Here is a 19,954-nt window from a genome sequence, read left to right as displayed (position 1 = left end):
TTGCTAAGGCAACGAAGGTTCACTAGATTGACCCCTGGGATGAGAGGGCTGTCCTATGAGGAGAGATTGAGTAGATTGGCCAATATTCTCTGGAGTTTAGAAGAATGAGAGGTGATCTTATTGAAAAATATAAGATTCTGAGGGGGATTGACAGGGTAGATGCTGAGAGGTTGTTTCCCCTGGCTGGAGAGTCTAGAACTAGGGGGCATAGTCTCAGAATAAGGGGTCGGCCATTTAAGACTGAGAGGAGGAGGAATTTCTTCATTCAGAGGGTTGTGAATCTTTCAATGAATTCTCTACCCCAGAGGGCTGTGGATGCTGAGTTGTTGAGTATATTCAAGGCTGAGATCGATAGATTTTTGGACTCTAGGGGGAATCAAGGGATATGGGGTTCAGGTGGGAAAGTGGAGTTGAGGTCGAAGACCAGCCATGATCTTATTGAATGGTGGAGCAGGCTTGAGGGGCCGTATGGCCTACTCCTGCTCCTAATTCTTATGTTCTTATGTTGAGAAAGTGGGAATTCTTACAATAAGAATTCATAGCTAAATGGTTAACGTACCTTAAAATAAGGGAAATGCTCAGTCATGAAGTTGTAGATCTCACTGACCGGCAGACTCCCTGTTTTACTGTTCTTCAGTGCCATGAAGATTAGAATGCTTGAGAGAAAAACAAAGAGCAACAGAGAATGTGTTTGTTATGTATCACAGATCAAATCCGTATCTCCATCGGTTCATTTCCACTCTCAGAATCTTGTTTTCTAGCTTACTAATGGGACTAGTAAATATAGATTTATCTGTCCTGTGCAACAAATCCCTCACATTGGGAATGCTCTAGCTTTATTTGGCTGAATTGCCCCTTTCCTGAAAGTGCTGATTCCCCATTGAGCCAAGGATCCCAGGGCACTGACACCTCCAGTATCTCACTCAGACGGCCATTCATTCTTCAACTGTGCGCCTGGATAGTGAACGTCATCAGGATTTTTAGCACATCACACGGACCCCATATCCTCTCCATCACCAAGACCACCTATTTCCACCTCAGTGACATCGCCCGTCTCCGCCCCGCCTCAGCCCATCCGCTGCTGAAACCCTCACCCGTCCCTTTGTTATCTCCAGACTCGACTATTCCAACGCTCTCCCGGCCGGCCTCCCATCTTCCACCCTTCATAAACTTCAGGTAATCCAAAACCCTGCTGCCCTGTGTCCTAACTCGCACCAAGTCCCGTTCACCCATCACCCCCTGTGCTCACTGCCCCGTGTCCTAACTCGCACCAAGTCCCGTTCACCCATCACCCCCTGTGCTCACTGCCCCATGTCCTAACTCGCACCAAGTCCCGTTCACCCATCACCCCTGTGCTCACTGCCCTGTGTCCTAACTCGCACCAAGTCCCGTTCACCCATCACCCCTGTGCTCGCTGACCTACATTGCCTCCTGGTCCGGCAACGCCTCAATTTTTTAATTCTCATCCTTGTTTTCAAATCCCTCCATGGCTTCGCCTGCTCCCTATCTCTGTAACCTCCTCCAGCCCCACAACCCCTCCGAGATCTCTGTGTTCCTCCAATTCTGGCCTCTTGAGCATCCCCCGATTCCCATCGCTCCACCATTGGCGGTCGTGTCTTCTGCTGCCTGGGCCCTGAGCTCTGGAATTTCCTCCCTAAACCTCTCCGCCTCGCTCTCCTCCTTTAAGACGCTCCTTTAAACCTCCCTCTTTGACCCAGCTTTTGGTCACCTGCCCTAATATCTCCTTATGTGGCTCGATGTCACATTTTGTTTGATAATCGTTCCTGTGAAGCACCTTGGGACTTTTACTATGGTAAAAGCGCTATATAAATGCAAGTTGTTGTTGTTGATGGTTCAGTTGCTTAAGACAGTGAGTAACTGAGCGACACAGTCCAGGAAATTGTGATCTCTGCTGGAGTAAGGAAGTGAAATTAGCCTCAGACTCTGGGATAGGGAGGGGGAAGCAATCAGCCAGGGTTCCCGGTCCTGGTTAGAATCCAATCACCCTCTCACTGGGTAGTGTGTGACCATCAGATGAGGATTGGGCTTGACGGTGAATGTCCCCATGCTCAAATAGCCTGTCTCCCCTTCCTGTCTAGGCTTACAATGAGCAATAGCCAGTTGAGTGAGGTACCCGGGGACAGACGGTGCCCATGGAATCGTACCTACCCCAGCGAGAGGCCAGTGGTTCCAGGAGAGGAAGGACGAGCACAAAACATTGAAGTGCCTTTGCAAACAGAACCGATGTTCTTATGAGGGTCACATTCTTATTTCAAAAAGTATTTTTTAGTCCTGAGTACTCACGGTGATCGGCAAAAGAATCAGAGGCGACAGGAGGAAAAAACATGTACGCAACGAGTTGTTAGGATTTGGAATGCGCTGCCTGATAGGGTGGTGGATACAGATTCAATAGGCGCCTTCAAAAGGGAATTGGAGAAATACTTGAGGGAGAAAAAATTGCAGGGATAAGTGGAGAGAGCGGGAGAGTAGGACCGACTGGATTGAACTTCGAAAGAGTCGGCGCAGACTCGAGCGGCCGAATGGCCTCCTCTGTGCAGTAACATTCTATGATTCTGTTCTATGATTCTATGTTGTTTAAATGATGGCTTCTTTTCAGTTCTTACATAACGGCTAGTTACATAGAATGTACAGCACAAAAACAGGCCATTCAGCCCAATTGGGGAGATATAGGTACAAAAAGAAAATACAGCAGATGCAGGAAATCTGAAATAAAAACAGAAAATGCTGGAGATACTCAGCAGGTCAGGCAACATCTGTGAAGAGAGAAACAGAGTTAACGTTTCAGGTCGATGACCTTTCGTCAGAACTGGAAAAAAGCAGGAAATGGAACAGATTTTTAAGCAAGTGTAGTGGCTGGGAAAGGTCATCGACCTGAAACATTAATTCTGTTTCTCTCTTCACAGATGCTGCCTGACCTGCTGAGTATCTCCAGCATTTTCTATATTGGGGAGATATAGGGTTCTGTTTCAGATTAGAATCAATTATCACACAAGGAACCATTTGAAAATGGTGGCCTAGACACAATCGTAGACTCAATCACTAGCGCTGACTTTACCTGTAAGAGTAAATGGGTTTAGGGTAGAGCAGATGGTGCGAATCCTGGGTAATGTGAGGTGCAATCCTCTGATAGGAGTACTGGGCAGTAGGAGGGCAGGCCCCGGGGTAACTGGTAATGCCAGAGTACTGCAAAACAAATACAAAAAGGTCAACAATTAAACTCTGGACTCGAATGAAAGACTGACTAGGATCTACAGAGACCCGTATAATGTCTCAAACAAAAATCTCAAAGTGCTTCACATACAACAAGTTACACTGAAAACTGAAACCGCCTCTGTGGAGTGGAGGTCAAGCTGGCCCTCATTGGGAAGCAGTAGAAATCAGAGAGCCACCCAGTGGTGTCCAGTCAACACAAGCCAAATAGACTGAGGGTTGGCAGCAAATTGCCAGCTGCCTTCACTCTCCGTCAGTGATTGATGCGAGGCGTTGGGGAGAGGAGAAGATATAAAATAACTCATAAACCTATTAAATTTAGTCACTTGCACTAAAAGTTTAGAAGTAATGGGGGGGGGGGGAAGTTGGTTAATGTCTGAATAAGGCAGCAAATTGGCCAGCGTGAGTCCAGGATCATTTGAAATTGGTCCATGGGTCTCATTATCATGAATCTGACGATCTGTGGGTGTAAATCAGGCATCCCGATCCAGCTCGCAGATTGGCCGACTCAGACACTGGCAGTGACTCTCAGCTAGGTTCTGGGGGAGGGGGTGATGATGGGAGATGAACAGGAGGGAGGCTCCTCCTGACTACACATTAAGGCAAGTGACAACGTTTACCTACATTGTCCTTCGACAACCTGCAACAGGTTCTGTAGGGACCGCTGGTTATGTCGCTGTAGAGTCGGGAAAACTAGTCGGAGCTTGCAGGGCACAAGCCTCGCCTAGTGCTTGACCAATCTTGGAGCAGAGTCCTTGGACAGGTGTAGGCCCCTCATTGGCATACCCAAGGGACCTAAAACCTGTTTAAGGCGGCCAACAGGCACACTTGAATATCACCTGAGCCACTCTGATGTTGGACATATTTCAGGCGCCCTTGGGTACAAGGTGTAGCCCCATGAAATTGGATCTTTCTGACCCTGTTTTGCGCCCAAGAAATGAGCGGAATAAGGTCCAATTTTGCCCCCAATGTTCTTCCAAATTTCAGTGGAATTTTCAAAAATGGGCACGGCCATTTTCATGGTCAAAGCCATTGGGAAAATTTCAGTTTTTATCGGACTATTTTCCAACAATATGAAGGGGCCAGAGTTGGCTACATTGGTGCTGGTCTCCGTTGGATGAGCGTACCTGCTGCTGGACGGGCGGAACAGGGCAGTAGATGTGCTGTGCCTGCGACTGATAACACAGCAGTTCATGTTGTCCGGTCTGCTCAAGCCCACGCCCAGGCACGGTGTTGGTCTCGTACTTGGGATTCTGGATCTGTAAAAGAATAAAGAGCAGAAATGAAGCACAATGGATGACTGAGATGGCTGTTCGTTGCCTGGTTAATGGGAGAGCCTGCCCCCAAGGGACTTATTAGTCATCAGACAGTGTATTCATTGACAATTCTATACCAGCATTCCGTGTATTTTGACAGCCTCGAGGTTGTAATACAACAGGGAGACTTCTGTACTTTATCTCACACTGTTCTGAAACAGCTAGACTTAAAACTGGAAGCTGTCTTTTTATTTAGTTTCAAAATGGATTGCCAGGAAGTGAAGGATTGATAATACAGAGAGTATGAGAGATGTGAAGGGGAGCCTTACCTTGGTAGTGCTGGTCAGATTATTAATTTTTTTCCTGCACTGCAGCCAGATCCTGAGGCTGATGGCAGTGACATTCCCTGCCACCTCTCCCTGTGCCCATTGACTGATTTTTCTTGTCACCTGTTGCCCATGGGAGGGCGATAGCCTCCTTCCAGCTGCTCACCTGCTCAATCAGGGCTGCCTCCCAGAACCTGGGGCCCCCTTATTTCATCCGCTTCGGTACAATCTTGCTGATCGATGTCTGTCCACCACTAGAAAAAACACCTCCCCTTTCAAGTGGGCTGGGTGCCTCTCCACTGGATCCCCTGCGCTCCCAATCGACGGGCTGCCTATAGAGAGTGCATGGCCATGAGAAGGGCATTGGGCTCCACCTTGTCTATGTCCGCAACCACCACACAAGGAGCAGTCTTGTATGACCCCTCTCGGTCTCCACAACAGTGCCGCAGGACCTGCGAGATACCAGCAATTTGCGACTATGTGACCCACTTCGCTACATTTAAAGGACCCAGGCCCTGAAATTCTGCGGGGGTTCTCCAGAGAAGTTACAGCAGCAGAACGGGACAACCCACCACCCACCGCCACCTGCCCCTGAAGGTCAAGGCCCTGATATCTCCACCCTCACTCTTTTCCCTGCGCTAAGACAGACTCTCAGTTTATGGGCTGGATAGCTGGTTGGAGTGAGAGACAGAATGGCAAGGTGGACCTCCCACCCATGTGCCGGTTTAGCAGAGCTTGTGAGGCCAGAGATGATTGGCACATTCACTCTCCTCGAGAATATTGCATTCCTAGTCAAGCAACCGTATCCTTCGATTGCCTGGAACCACTTGCAGAAATCTATCCCTCAAGATTAGGTGACACAGATCATTGTAATCTTTTAAAACATTTTCACTTTCTCGCCAAAGTTTCTCAATGTCCTCTAGTTCTGTGTCTGTACTCAATGGATTGTTCCTTAAATTCTTACAGTTTTGCCAAAACAGTTCAGGCATTAAACACAAGCATCGAGAAAGGCATGTTTTACAACTTCATAGCTCAGAGTGTGCACCAGATGGACACGAGGTGAAGGTGTGAGTGTTTCACCGCACTAGCCAATGGTGAACTGCTGGCATCAAACCAACTCATTCGTTCTGGGGATGTTGCGATTATCCCTCAACTGGATCTGTATTTGCATCTCTTTCTATTTCAGTGTATTATCTTTGACGACGTTCCCTAAATATTGGGACTTACTGGACCTTTCATAAAGCATACGAGTAATTCTCTACCCCAGGAGGCTCAGTCGATGAGTATATTCAAGACGGAGATCGATAGATTTTTGGATATTAAGGGAATCAAGGGATACGGGGACAGTGCAGGAAAGTGGAGATGAGGTAGAAGATCAGCCATGATCTTATTGAATGGCGGAGCAGGCTCGAAGGGCCAAATGGCCGACTCCTGCTCCTATTTCTAAAAAAAAAGCATGCAAGCCTGCGACAGCTGAATTGCGATCGGTACTGTGTGTTATGCTTTTACAATGGAAAGGATGGGTTCTTTGATTTGTCCGTTCACTGTTGCTGTTTCCCAGTAAGAGGTTATTTACAGAGGAGCCTGTAGTTATTACATTGTCAATTCTCTGCCCCGCACAGATATGTTTATGGTGTGCTGTCACATCTGTGGCTCTGGAAAAGTTCTGTGGCTCCTGACTTTACGTTGCAAAGTTTACTTTTAGATACATTAATTTAACGTCATGATAAGGCTGAATGACAATGAGTTAGAGACAAAGAGAAGAAGGCTTGAGTTACAAAGCCTAAAGTTGTAAAATAAAGAATTTATTTTGCTCAGATTCAATCACCATCATTTATTGAGAAGAATGTGCCATTATTCACATTCTGTTATTCTTTCACATCTTTAAATATTTATTAATAGTCTCCGTGTATCTCCCAACTTTTAATTGGCAAATGTGATCAATTCTTAAAGAGAGACTGGGGCTGTAAACTGTACTCAGGATGTGACTCTGCAATTACGCTCTTGCTGACCTCCAGCCAGACATTTTGAGCTTTGGCTTTAACAGGAGGCCACTCCTGGAGCAGGATCACCAAGGCATCCTCTTCCAAAGAGGGATTTTCCCCACATTTCTCCTCGCTTCAATTCCTTTTGTCAGCAAAAGTGTTTTTTTATTGTGCATACAAAACAAATTGACTTCCCTTTTAATGGCAAGTAGCAGCCCTTTATAAGCTGCTGCCTCGCTGGGCTTCCCCACCCCCAGCTAATAAGAAGCATTCTGCACTTGAGTGTCTCAGCCAGTGGCTCAGTGGGTAGCACTCTTGCCTCTGATTCACAAGGTTGAGGGTTCAAGTCCCACTCCAGAGAGTTGAGCACAAAAATCTAGGCAGACAGCCAGTGCAGTACTGAGGGAGTGCCGCACTGTCGGAGATGCTGTCTTTTGGATGAGTCGTTAAACCGAGGCCCCGTCTGCTCTCTGAGGTGGATGTAAAAGATCCCATGGCACTATTTCGAAGAAGAGCAGGGGAGTGTGTCCTGGGGCCAATATTTATCCCTCAATCAACATCACTGAAACAAATTATCTGGTCATTATCACATTGCTGTTTGTGGGAGCTTGCTGTGCACAAATTGGCTGCTGCGTTTCCTACATTACAACAGTGACCCCACTTCAAAAAGTGCTTCATTGGCTGTAAAGCACTTTGAGACGTCCGGTGGTCATGAAAGGCGCTGTAGAAATACAAGTCTTTCTTTTCACACATTCCGCACGTGCAGGGAGCCTGTTGAGGTCACTGGGAGGGAATGGCCTCACTCCTGGCCCAATCCAGCCAGAGCTGACACTGTCACAGCAGCAATTCAGTGACCATGCTGACTGGCTTTTGCAAAGTGTCTTGATTAGACTTCACTGAGCAGGGAATGGGATGCAGTTACCTCCATGCGGTGAGCTCCCTGTATTCATATAATATTCACTTTCTTCAGAAGGAATCATTTTAGCTTTGTGTTTACAGCATAGTCAATGATTCCTCTGACCAGATTAAAGGACTCTTCGAGTCAGGTCAGGTCACTTGGAGCTGTTTGAAACCAATGCGCTCGGAGGTTGCTAGAAGACTAAATAAAATATTAAACCGCGAATGACTTCCTATAGGGCTGTAATGATCATTCCCCATAAAACCTCTGGCAGTTCATGAATTGATTTTTAAAAAATTCATTCCCTGATGTGGCTGTCGCTGGCAAGGCCAGCATTTATTGCCCATCCCTAATTGCTCTCGAGAAGGTGGTGGTGAACCGCCTTCTTGAACCGCTACAGTCTGTGTGGTGAAGGTGCTCCCACAGTGCTGTTAGGGAGGGAGTTCCAGGATTTTGACCCAGCGACGATGAAGGAACGGCCGGTATATTTCCAAGTCAGGATGGTGTGTGACTTGGAGGGGAACTTGGAGGTGGTGGTGTTCCCATGCGCCTGCTGCCCTTGTCCTTCTAGGTGGAAGAGGTCGCGGGTTTGGGAGGTGCTGCTGAAGAAGCCTTGGCGAGTTGCTGCAGCGCATCTTGTAGATGGTACACACTGCAGCCACGGTACGCCGGTGGTGGAGGGAGTGAATGTTTAAGGTGGTGGATGGGGTGCCAATCAAGTGGGCTGCTTTGTCCTGGATGGTGTTGAGCTTCTTGAGTGTTGTTGGAGCTGCACTCATCCAGGCAAGTGGAGAGTATTCCATCACACTCCTTACTTGTACCTTGTGGATGGTGGAAAGGCTTTGGGGAGTCAGGAGGTGAGACACTTGCCACAGAATACCTAGCCTCTGACCTGCTCTTGTTGCCACAGTATTTATTTGGCTGGTCCAGTTAAGTTTCTGGTCAATGATTACCCCCAGGATGTTGATGGTGGGGGATTCGGCGATGGTAATGTCGTTGAATGTCAAGGGGAGGTGGTTAGACTCTCGCTTGTTGTAGATAGTCATTGCCTGGCACTTCTGTGACGGGAATGTTACCTGCCACTTATCAGCCCAAGCCTGAATCCATTAGACTGTCATCAATTAGCCCATGGACCAATGATGCCGTGGAATTGGGCTGGAGACAGAGAGCCCAGATAGGAACAGGATAGGAACAAAGTGGTCCTGAGTCAAGGAGCAGATTAAAAAAGGGAGCACTTAAGGAAGAATATTGACAGCCTGGGGTATCCAATCCAAGGAACAGCCTAGACTCCTGTGGTAACTATAGCCAACCCATCGGAGCGTCCTGGTAATACAATGTAATGTGTAGCATTTGTTGAACATGAATAAAGAAATGGGATGTTTATCAATTTCAATCTGGTCTTCCTGTCCTGGAGTAAGTCATTTCTAGGCCGTTTGGCTGAGTTTAATGCGGGAAATGGGCGCAGGGAACGATCGTGGAGATGGAGGTCCAAGAAACCCCCTCGGGCCACAACTAAACATTCAGTGCGAGTCGCTGGCCCCTGTCGCGCCTCCACAGGCAGCTCGTCCGACACAACTATTCTATTTCAGGCCATTTTAAGCCCTGGTCGAGGCTCTTGGGTCAGTCCTGGGGCGGGGGTCAGTTTCGGGGCGGGGGTCAGTCCCGGGGCGGGGGGCCAATCGCGGAAAAAGTTCTTTTACTTTCTCAGTGGCAGGCACTGGCTACATCCTGAAAGCCTGAGCGGAGCAGGCTGGTAGCTCCGGTCACAGATAAACTATCTCAGGTTCCCATGAGTCGCTTGTGGCTAAAAACTCTAGTTACAGTTAGTGTAAACCCAGCATGGATACTTCACACTTTTCCCTCAGCCTTTTCCCCTCCTCGGCTGAGGTAGTTTCACTAATGCCAGCTGCCCTTTGGCATCTCAACCAAGTGTCTTTTTTCATGTGTAAGTGTACATAATATCGCCCGTCTCCGCCCTGCCTCAGCTCATCTGCTGCTGAAACACTCATCCATGCTTTTGTTGCCTCCAGACTCAACTATTCCAATACTCTCCTGGCCGGCCTCCCAGCTTCCACCATCTGTAAACCTGAACGTATCCAAAACTCTGCCCCGTGTCCTAACTCGCACCAACTCTCGTTCACCCATCACCTCTGGGCTCTCTGACCTACACTGGCTCCTGGTCTGACAGCCTCGATTTTAAAATTCTCATCCTTGTTTACAAATTCCTCCATGGCCCTCGCCCCCCTCCCTATCTCTGTAACCTCCTCCAGCCCTGCAACCCTCTGAGATCTCTGCGCTCCTCCAATTCTGGCCTCTTGAGCATCCGTGATTTTAATCGCTCCACCATTGGCGGCCGTGCCTTCAGCTGCCTGGGCCCTAAGCTCTGGAATTCCCTCCCTAAACCTCTCCGCCTCTCTCTCCTCCTTTAAGACGCTCCTTAAAACCGACCTCTTTCCTGTCCTAATGTCTCCTTATGTGGCTCGTTGTCAAATTTTGTTTGATAATCGCCCCTGTGAAGCGCCTTGGACCGTTTTTCTACATTAAGGGCGCTATATAAACACAAGTTGTTGTTGTCTTGGGCAACAGCGAATCAGCAGCCTGTTTTTCACTCCACCTGGCTTTCTTTCCCAGTGTAAATCAGTGGTGATTTGCTATCGCCCGCTTTGGTTACCGCCCAAGATGAATTTAACCCTCGGTGTGCCAGTAGGCTATTCAACAGTGGGGGCGTCACATCTGAGCTGGATTCTGTCCCAACATCTCCACACAGACCCTTCCTAACAGGACTCACTCCCTGTCCTCACTCAACATCTTCACACAGACCCTTCCTAACAGGACTCACTCCATGTCCTCACCCAACATCTCCACACAGACCCTTCCTAACAGGACTCACTCCCTGTCCTCACCCAACATCTCCACACAGACCCTTCCTAACAGGACTCACTCCCTGTCCTCACCCAACATCTTCACACAGACCCTTCCTAACAGGACTCACTCCATGTCCTCACCCAACATCTCCACACAGACCCTTCCTAACAGGACTCACTCCCTGTCCTCACCCAACATCTCCACACAGACCCTTCCTAACAGGACTCACTCCCTGTCCTCACCCAACATCTCCACACAGACCCTTCCTAACAGGACTCACTCCCTGTCCTCACCCAACATCTCCACACAGACCCTTCCTAACAGGACTCACTCCCTGTCCTCACCCAACATCTTCACACAGACCCTTTCTAACAGAACTCACTCCCCAGGTGGTGATTGGGAGTGGGAACCCCCAGATTTGTCCCGTGCTGACCCAGGGGTAGCGGTAGAGCCTCTAGTGCTATCCCAGTGGGGCAGCTAACGCAGGACTGACCGCGAATCCAATCTGGAATCCTCCTGGTCTGGACAAAGGGCTGGTGCTTTGTCAAATCCGCTATTGGGGACCCAGGATTCAGTATTCTGTTCAAAACTGTTGCAGTGTTTTCAGTTAATTAATCATCTGGTGAATAACTAATTAACACTACCCAAAACACCTTCCTTAATAAGATCAGAATGGGAAAGCATACACAGCAGGAAAAGCACCAGCGGTAAAATGTGATTAAATATAGGATCTGCTGATGGGGTGAGATGAAGAGGGGTGGGAGGAGGCTCGTGTGGAGCATAAACACCAGCACGGAGCACTTGGGCCGAATGGCCTGCTTCTGTGCTGTACATTCTGTGTAATGTAAATATGATATACAGCGTTACGTCAATAGATATGGGGAGAATGTAGAAATCTGGGTAATACAAGATTACAAAATAGGTACAGACAAGGAAGACCATTCTGCTCAGCTGAGTTTATCTATCACTGAAAAACCTACAGTGCCTGTCACAATGGTGTCTTTACACCATCTGAACCCCGAGTTGGTGGTTGAGCTGTGCAAACACCCACAGCTCGCAGTTATTCTGCCCGTAATGGAGAATGAGGCTGTGACGATGAAAGGTGAAGCAGCGGTGTGGTGGCAGTGCCCCTGAGGTGCGTGCTGTCTCCTGGTTGGGATCTGTGGCAGGACAGCCCTCACTGCGAGTCACTGCTCGCTCTCACTGCGCACAGTTCCAGGTGATGTCATTCTTCTTTTGTCAAGTGACTCTCTGCTGTAAAAGCCCCTGATCCACTGTTTCTCCAACTCCTCCCTCTGTCTAGGTAACTGGAACTTGTGCAAACACAACAAATTATGTTGTTTGAGCCAAAACAAAGTTTAAAAGTTTGGACAGAATAATGCTGCTTTTATAAAGAACTCAGGGTGACAGGGTTGAAGGGTTTTTTTTGCCTTAATGGGACTGAGACAAGTGCTGAGCTCCTGCCAGTGATTTTGTCCCTGATTCTGAAAGCTTATTTCAGATGACTCATCGTCTGCTGTTTCCAGTCAGAACGGATGATGTCACCCTCGATGTTTACTCAGAAAGCCAATCACTGGAAGTGGTCTTCACATTACGGATACTTTGAAGGCAAGGGGTAACTCTCACGCTATCAATCACGATTTACTCTGTTCCCACAGTAGCGTCGAACGCTTCAACTACATTGCCGCACAGCTGGGAAGCATTATAATCAGGTAGTGTAATCCCTTCATGCATTTGACCAGTACCATTGAGGTTACACCTCACCAAGGACCCAACGCGGAAGATCGCTGGCTTCAATCTTCCATGAAGCTCATGGGCAAACCCTAAGCCACATCCGCACACACCGCCGAATACTTGGTGCACAAACGGAGAATTCAAAATTCTCCAGTGTGAGACTGGTCACCCAGGACAGACCATGGAACGTAGAACGACTCAACGTCCCATTCACAAATACCAAAGGGGCATCGCAGCGACACACTCTGCTACTCCTGACCCAATTATCTGGCTTGACCTGAATGTCAAATTATAGTTGTTGCCCTACGCCAGCCACACAGAGTATATACTGAGGTTATAAACTGCGTCACTCGTAAATGGGAATATTTTTCTCTCCCTGTAAGTCTAGGGAAGCTTAGTGTACAATAACCGTTAATAACGTAGCACAGTTTAACACATCCCAATGACATTCCTTTATCCACTATTTTAATAAGGTAACGCCGCTGCTAAAACGGTAGATGGATGTCACACAACCATGTTAACCATTTGCATGTTATCCCAAACACAATCTTTAGCCTCAATTTTTGAGTTTACTTTTATTCACACTGCAGCGAGCCCTCCAGCGACAGGGGGTGAAATCCCGCCACAGCTTTCTCCATCACTAACAACCCACTAATTAAACTGCATACTCTGTTTCAAACTCGCATGCTCCTACAATTTTATGTATGGAGAAAAGCAGATAGTCATGTTTCCTGCTACTTCTATCAAATAGTGCTGTGGGAATCTTTTACATCCAATCTGAGAGAGCAGACGGGGCCTCGGTTTAATGTCTCATTTGAAAGATGGCGCCTCTGACAGTTCAGCTCTCTCTCGGTCCTGCACTAGGAATGTCAGCCTGGATCTTGTTCCTTGAGTGTCATGGAGTGGGACTTGAACCCACAACCTTCTAACTCAGAGGCAAGAGTGCTGCCCACTGAACCACGGCTGACCCTGTGAATTAGTGGTTAAGATACTCACTGTGAACTGCAGGTTTTATGGAGTCATAGCAATTGGGTCATCACACTTGTGCTAGCACTAGATCTTGAACAGGTCCAACACTGGTTAAATTTCCAATTAGAATCATCTGAGCTGCTGTTAACAGTGTCGCGCAGTAATTGAAGGCCTGACTTCAGGAGTCCAGGAGATGGGGGTGAGCAATTGATTAGAGGTATCTCAGCATGCAGAGGTCCTGCTGAGTGTGAGGGGGGGCGTCCACATGAACGGCACTGGGTGTGTGGCTGCTCACCTAGGTAAAGAAGAGATTGGGAAAGCTGGCGTGTGCAAAATAGAAATATATAAAGTCAAGAACTCACAGTGTGCAGAAGTTGTAGTGGTAATTCCACTGAAGCTTGCTGAATGTCACCCTGTTGCTGGTTGAGGAGTGAGTCGCTATCCAGTGATCTTGGCATGTAGTTCATGTCTGTTTGACCATGGGGTGCAGTGCTCCGTACTGGCGACTGCTCAATCTGGAAACCTGATTCGCCAGAAAACCTGTTGTTAAATAAGGAAACTGGTAACTTCTATTTATCATACAAAACATTTTTATTCTTGTCAGTTTTCTCCCCTTCTCTTCCTTTCCCAAATGTATTGATTCCTTGCTGGGGGTCACTGTCAGGGGCACCAGGCTTGCTGGGGGTCACTGCCAGGGGCACCAGGTTGCTGGGGGTCACTGCCAGGGGCACCAGGCTTGCTGGGGGTCACTGCCAGGGGCACCAAGCTTGCTGGGGGTCACTGCCAGGGGCACCAGGCTTGCTGGGGGTCACTGCCAGGGGCACCAGGTTGCTGGGGGTCACTGCCAGGGGCACCAGGCTTGCTGGGGAACACTGTCAGGGGCACCAGGCTTGCTGGGGGTCACTGCCAGGGGCACCAGGTTGCTGGGGGTCACTGTCAGGGGCACCAGGTTGCTGGGGGACACTGCCAGGGGCACCAGGCTTGCTGGGGGACACTGCCACCCGTACCAGGTTTGCTGAGGGACACTGCCAGGGGCACCAGGCTTGCTGGGGAACACTGTCAGGGGCATCAGGCTTGCTGGGGGACACTGCCAGGGGCACCAGGCTTGCTGGGGAACACTGTCAGGGGCACCAGGCTTGCTGGGGGTCACTGCCAGGGGCACCAGGCTTGCTGGGGGACACTGCCACCCGCACCAGGTTTGCTGAGGGACACTGCCAGGGGCACCAGGCTTGCTGAGGGACACTGCCAGGGGCACCAGGCTTGCTGGGGAACACTGTCAGGGGCACCAGGCTTGCTGGGGGTCACTGCCAGGGGCACCAGGTTGCTGGGGGACACTGCCAGGGGCACCAGGCTTGCTGGGGGTCACTGCCAGGGGCACCAGGCTTGCTGGGGGACACTGCCAGGGGCACCAGGCTTGCTGGGGGTCACTGCCAGGGGCACCAGGCTTGCTGGGGGACACTGTCAGGGGCACCAGGCTTGCTGGGGGACACTGCCAGGGGCACCAGGCTTGCTGGGGGACACTGCCACCCGCACCAGGTTTGCTGAGGGACACTGCCAGGGGCACCAGGCATGCTGGGGGACACTGCCACCCGCACCAGGCTTGCTGGGGGTCACTGCCAGGGGCACCAGGCTTGCTGGGGGTCACTGCCAGGGGCACCAGGCTTGCTGGGGGTCACTGCCAGGGGCACCAGGCTTGCTGGGGGTCACTGCCAGGGGCACCAGGCTTGCTGGGGGTCACTGCCAGGGGCACCAGGTTGCTGGGGGTCACTGCCAGGGGCACCAGGCTTGCTGGGGAACACTGTCAGGGGCACCAGGCTTGCTGGGGGTCACTGCCAGGGGCACCAGGTTGCTGGGGGACACTGCCAGGGGCACCAGGCTTGCTGGGGAACACTGTCAGGGGCACCAGGCTTGCTGGGGGTCACTGCCAGGGGCACCAGGTTGCTGGGGGACACTGCCAGGGGCACCAGGCTTGCTGGGGAACACTGTCAGGGGCACCAGGCTTGCTGGGGGTCACTGCCAGGGGCACCAGGTTGCTGGGGGACACTGCCAGGGGCACCAGGCTTGCTGGGGGACACTGCCACCCGCACCAGGTTTGCTGAGGGACACTGCCAGGGGCACCAGGCTTGCTGAGGGACACTGCCAGGGGCACCAGGCTTGCTGGGGAACACTGTCAGGGGCACCAGGCTTGCTGGGGGTCACTGCCAGGGGCACCAGGTTGCTGGGGGACACTGCCAGGGGCACCAGGCTTGCTGGGGGTCACTGCCAGGGGCACCAGGCTTGCTGGGGGTCACTGCCAGGGGCACCAGGTTGCTGGGGGACACTGCCAGGGGCACCAGGCTTGCTGGGGGTCACTGCCAGGGGCACCAGGCTTGCTGGGGAACACTGTCAGGGGCACCAGGCTTGCTGGGGGTCACTGCCAGGGGCACCAGGTTGCTGGGGGACACTGCCAGGGGCACCAGGCTTGCTGGGGGTCACTGCCAGGGGCACCAGGCTTGCTGGGGGACACTGCCAGGGGCACCAGGCTTGCTGGGGGTCACTGCCAGGGGCACCAGGCTTGCTGGGGGACACTGTCAGGGGCACCAGGCTTGCTGGGGGACACTGCCAGGGGCACCAGGCTTGCTGGGGGACACTGCCACCCGCACCAGGTTTGCTGAGGGACACTGCCAGGGGCACCAGGCATGCTGGGGGACACTGCCACCCGCACCAGGCTTGCTGGGGGACACTGTCAGGGGCACCAGGCTTGCTGAGGGACTCTGCCACCTGCACCAGGCTTGCTGGGGGACACTGTCAGGGGCACCAGGCTTGCTGAGGGACACTGCCACCCGCACCAGGCTTGCTGGGGGACACTGTCAGGGGCACCAGGCTTGCTGAGGGACACTGCCACCCGCACCCGGCTTGCTGGGGGACACTGTCAGGGGCACCAGGCTTGCTGGGGGACACTGTCAGGGGCACCAGGCTTGCTGAGGGACACTGCCAGGGGCACCAGGCTTGCTGGGGGACACTGTCAGGGGCATCAGGCTTGCTGAGGGACACTGTCAGGGGCACCAGGCTTGCTGGGGGACACTGTCAGGGGCATCAGGCTTGCTGAGGGACACTGTCAGGGGCACCAGGCTTGCTGGGGGACACTGCCACCTGCACCAGGCTTGCTGGGGGACACTGCCACCTGCACCAGGCTTGCTGGGGGACACTGTCAGGGGCACCAGGCTTGCTGGGGATCACTGCCAGGGGCACCAGGCTTGCTGGGGGTCACTGCCGCCCACACCAGGCTGACTCTGGCACCTTGTCCAAGTGGCCACTATTCAAGTGTGAACCTATTTGACTACAACAGGCAATGAGTGGAACAAGATTCTGTCCTCACCCAATGTCCACCTGTGCATTTCTAACCAGGCTCACTGGATTCTGATCAGGAGTGGGCACCTTGACTAATTATCCAGATCTAGGGGCCATAAATATAAGAGAGTCACTAATAAATCCAATAGGGAATTCAGGAGAAACTTCTTTACCCAGAGAGTGGTGAGAATGTGGAACTCGCTACAACAGGGAGTGGTTGAGGCAAATAATGTAGATAGATTTTAAGAGGAAGCTAGCTAAACACACAAGGGAGGAATAGAAGGATATGTTGGTGGGGTGAGATGAAGAGGGTTGGGAGGAGGCTCGTGTGGAGCAGAAACACCAGCATGGACCAGCTGGGCTGAATGGCCTCTTTCTGTGCTGTAAATTCGGTGTAATTTTCCTTTGCTGTGCTGATATCAGCTAACTGAGCAGACTAGGTATTAAGCTGAAGACATTCCTGGCTCAGCCACTCACTGGAAAAACTCACTGAGCGACCAGGACAGCCTCGTGTGTGAGCGCTGATTGAGGACAGAGTCAGGATTGGATTATGTGCAGCCCTCAAACAGCCTGCTTACCACTAGGCTTGGACACCATTCACATCTTTGATTGCTGTGATTATCTCTCTGCCGAGGTGTGATAAATGGCAGTTGGAAACATTACCTGTCAACATCTGACATGATTCTCTGCCTATATAAGCTGTGTCTTTATGCATTTCTCCACTTCACCTGACGAAGGAGCAGCGCTCCGAAAGCTTGTGATTTCAAATAACGCTGTTGGACTATAACCTGGTGTTGTGTGACTTCTTACATTTGTACACAAAGATTGGCCATTTGGGTGAGGCACTAGAGAACTTCTGTCACCTGTAGAACTGTCCCTACCTTTGCGGAGAGAAGGGGAGATAAACTGGGGTGGGGTGGGGGGGGGGGGTCACTGCTTTAGAAAGTCTTCTTCTTCTTAGGCAGTCCCTCGGAACCGAGGATGATTGTTTCCACATTAAAAATGAGTTCTCAGGTGACTAATGAGTCCAATGCAGGACCTACAGTCTCTGTCACAGGTGGGGCAGACTGTGGTTGAAGGGGCGGTGGGTGGGGGTTGCTGCTTTAGAAAGTATTAGCCAAATGACAGCACTATCTGTTCCATCAGCACTACATGACTGCTAATGTCTAATAGCCATCGGGTTATTTGCCAAGTGAAGACAATGCTGTGGTTTATGCACTCCTGTCCGCCGATATCCGATATTGTGCAAACTGACAAACGCTTCATAAAACGTTTACAGCCGGTCTAACCAAACACCAAGTTCAGTCTCGGCTCCCTGTGATGGAGCCTCCTTGTCAGCTGCAAGGTGTTGCGTTTCTGAGCTTTTGACTTGAGACCAACTTGTAATTCAAGCCCTAGGCCTTAATTAATTTTACTGGGACGTGCTACTTGCTGTCAGTTACTTTGATACTCCATCAAAAGGATGAACACAGCAGCGTGCAACCTCTCAACCATTTCCACAATCACAGGTAGAATGATGGAAGCCAGGCATGGTGTAGTCTCAGCAATGGAGTTAGACGACATCATCAGCTGCAAAATCCAAACAGTTAAACAGTTGAACCCCCAGATTAGATTATTGCCTTCAAATTACTTTCATAGAATCAGAGAATAGTGTAGCACAGAAGGAGGCCATTCGGCCCATCGAGTCTGCACCGGCTCTTTCGAAGAGCAATCCAGTTAGTCCCACTCCCCCTGCTCTTTCCCCCATGTCCCTGGAATCTTTTCTCCTTCGAGTATTTATCCAATTCCCTTTTGAAGGCTCCTATTGAATCTGTATCCACCGCCCTGAACCCACATAACTGTAATCCCTCATTCCTTGAACCATTCCAGTAAACCCTTCCTAAAGTGTGGTGCCTAGAATTGTACACAATACTGCAGCTGGGGCTGAACTAAAGTTTTAGCATAACTTACGGCTTTTGTACTCTACGCCTCGACTTATAAAGCCCAGGATCAACGTATCAATTATTTTTGACAATATAGATGAAGGCTCAATTTTAATTTGTTTCGGCTGTTCCTTTACATGAACAGCAAGCACTGCAGGGACAGTCATAGCCTGTGCACTGTAGGTCATGTGTTCATGGCGAGCTATTAACAATGCTATTAACAAAACAGAACCAGGGGTCATAGTCTAAGGATAAGGGGTAAGCTATTTAGGACTGAGATGAGGAGGAATTTCTTCACCCAGAGAGTGGTGAACCTGTGGAATTCTCTGCCACAGAGGGCGGTGGAGGCCAGTTCGTTAAATATATTCAAGAAGGAGTTGGATATATTTCTTAAGGCTAAAGGGATCAAGGGATATGGGGAGAAGGCAGGGACAGGGTACTGAATTTGGATGATCAGCCATGATCTCATTGAATGGCGGAGCAGGCTCGAGGGGCCGAATGGCCTACTCCTGCTCCTATCTTCTATGTTTCTATGTTTCTATAGTCATTGCCAGTATATCCGGTGAGAATCCACAGCTGTTTACTGGGAATGCACTGCGTATTAGACTCTTCACCGGGAACGCCTGAAGGGGAAGGAAATCCCTATCAGCCCATTGGAGCTCACTCCTCTGGTGTATTAACTCTCCCATCGTGGCATTTAATTGTACCCGGCTAAAAAAGAAAGCTACAATTTGGTGCAGTCAGCTGCCTCCACAGAAACACGAAACCACAACCGTATAAGTTCACAAGGAGCAGTAAACCTGCTGCATCACTCGATCCTGGGACAGGTTCAACTGGCAGTAAATGACCAGTTTTATTTCCTTTTATATAACCGACATTGACATTTATCAGCTCAGTAGCTGAGGGCCAGAATCTGGCACTGTGGGCGAGAGGCTTTTGTGCAGATAAAGTGACACTACTGCCAGATTAACTTTTGCTGCAGAGGTACATTGCTCTCCCCCCAATCTTTTATTTGTTTAAATTCGTACACCTTAAAATTATGTTGTGTAAGATTCGCGTATGAATGCTTAATGAATTTATGTGAAATCTCTTTGCTATTTTAATACAGAAATTACTTAACTATTTTCAAACAACATAAAATAGCAAGCCAAGTAATAACAAACAAAGACATCAGGTATTCATATGCTAAGCTTTGTACAGTGTAATTTCAAGGTTATAATTAATTAGAAAATATTACTATAACAGACTGCAACATGTTTGCTCTAGAAAAGAGAATCATAGAATCATAGAGCACAGAAGGAGGCCATTCGGCCCATCGAGTCTGCGCCGGCTCTTTCGAAGAGCAATCCAGTTAGTCCCACTCCCCCGCTCTTTCCCCATATCCCTGCAATTTTTTCTCCTTCAAGTATTTATCCAATTCCCTTTTGAAGGCTCCTAT

At 50.0% G+C, this 19,954-nt stretch overlaps 1 protein-coding gene across 1 annotated transcript in view; it reads right to left on the bottom strand.

Moving 5' to 3' along the window:
- LOC147102248 (forkhead box protein N1-like) overlaps positions 1-19,954 on the bottom strand; it is a 100,251-nt gene that overhangs the window by 26,529 nt on the left and 53,768 nt on the right. The window contains exons 2-5 of the mRNA XM_085965107.1: positions 13,627-13,833; positions 4,359-4,490; positions 3,077-3,204; positions 560-656 (exon numbers count right to left, since the gene is read on the bottom strand). Coding sequence (XP_085821233.1) covers positions 560-656; positions 3,077-3,204; positions 4,359-4,490; positions 13,627-13,833 — 564 coding nt within the window. The remainder of the gene's footprint in view (positions 1-559; positions 657-3,076; positions 3,205-4,358; positions 4,491-13,626; positions 13,834-19,954) is intronic.

Source organism: Somniosus microcephalus, chromosome 22 (assembly GCF_052327205.1).
Source record: "Somniosus microcephalus isolate GS21.2 chromosome 22, FLI_Smic_1.0, whole genome shotgun sequence".
Taxonomy (NCBI): Eukaryota; Metazoa; Chordata; class Chondrichthyes; order Squaliformes; family Somniosidae; genus Somniosus; species Somniosus microcephalus.
This window is presented reverse-complemented; position numbering and strand designations above follow the sequence as displayed.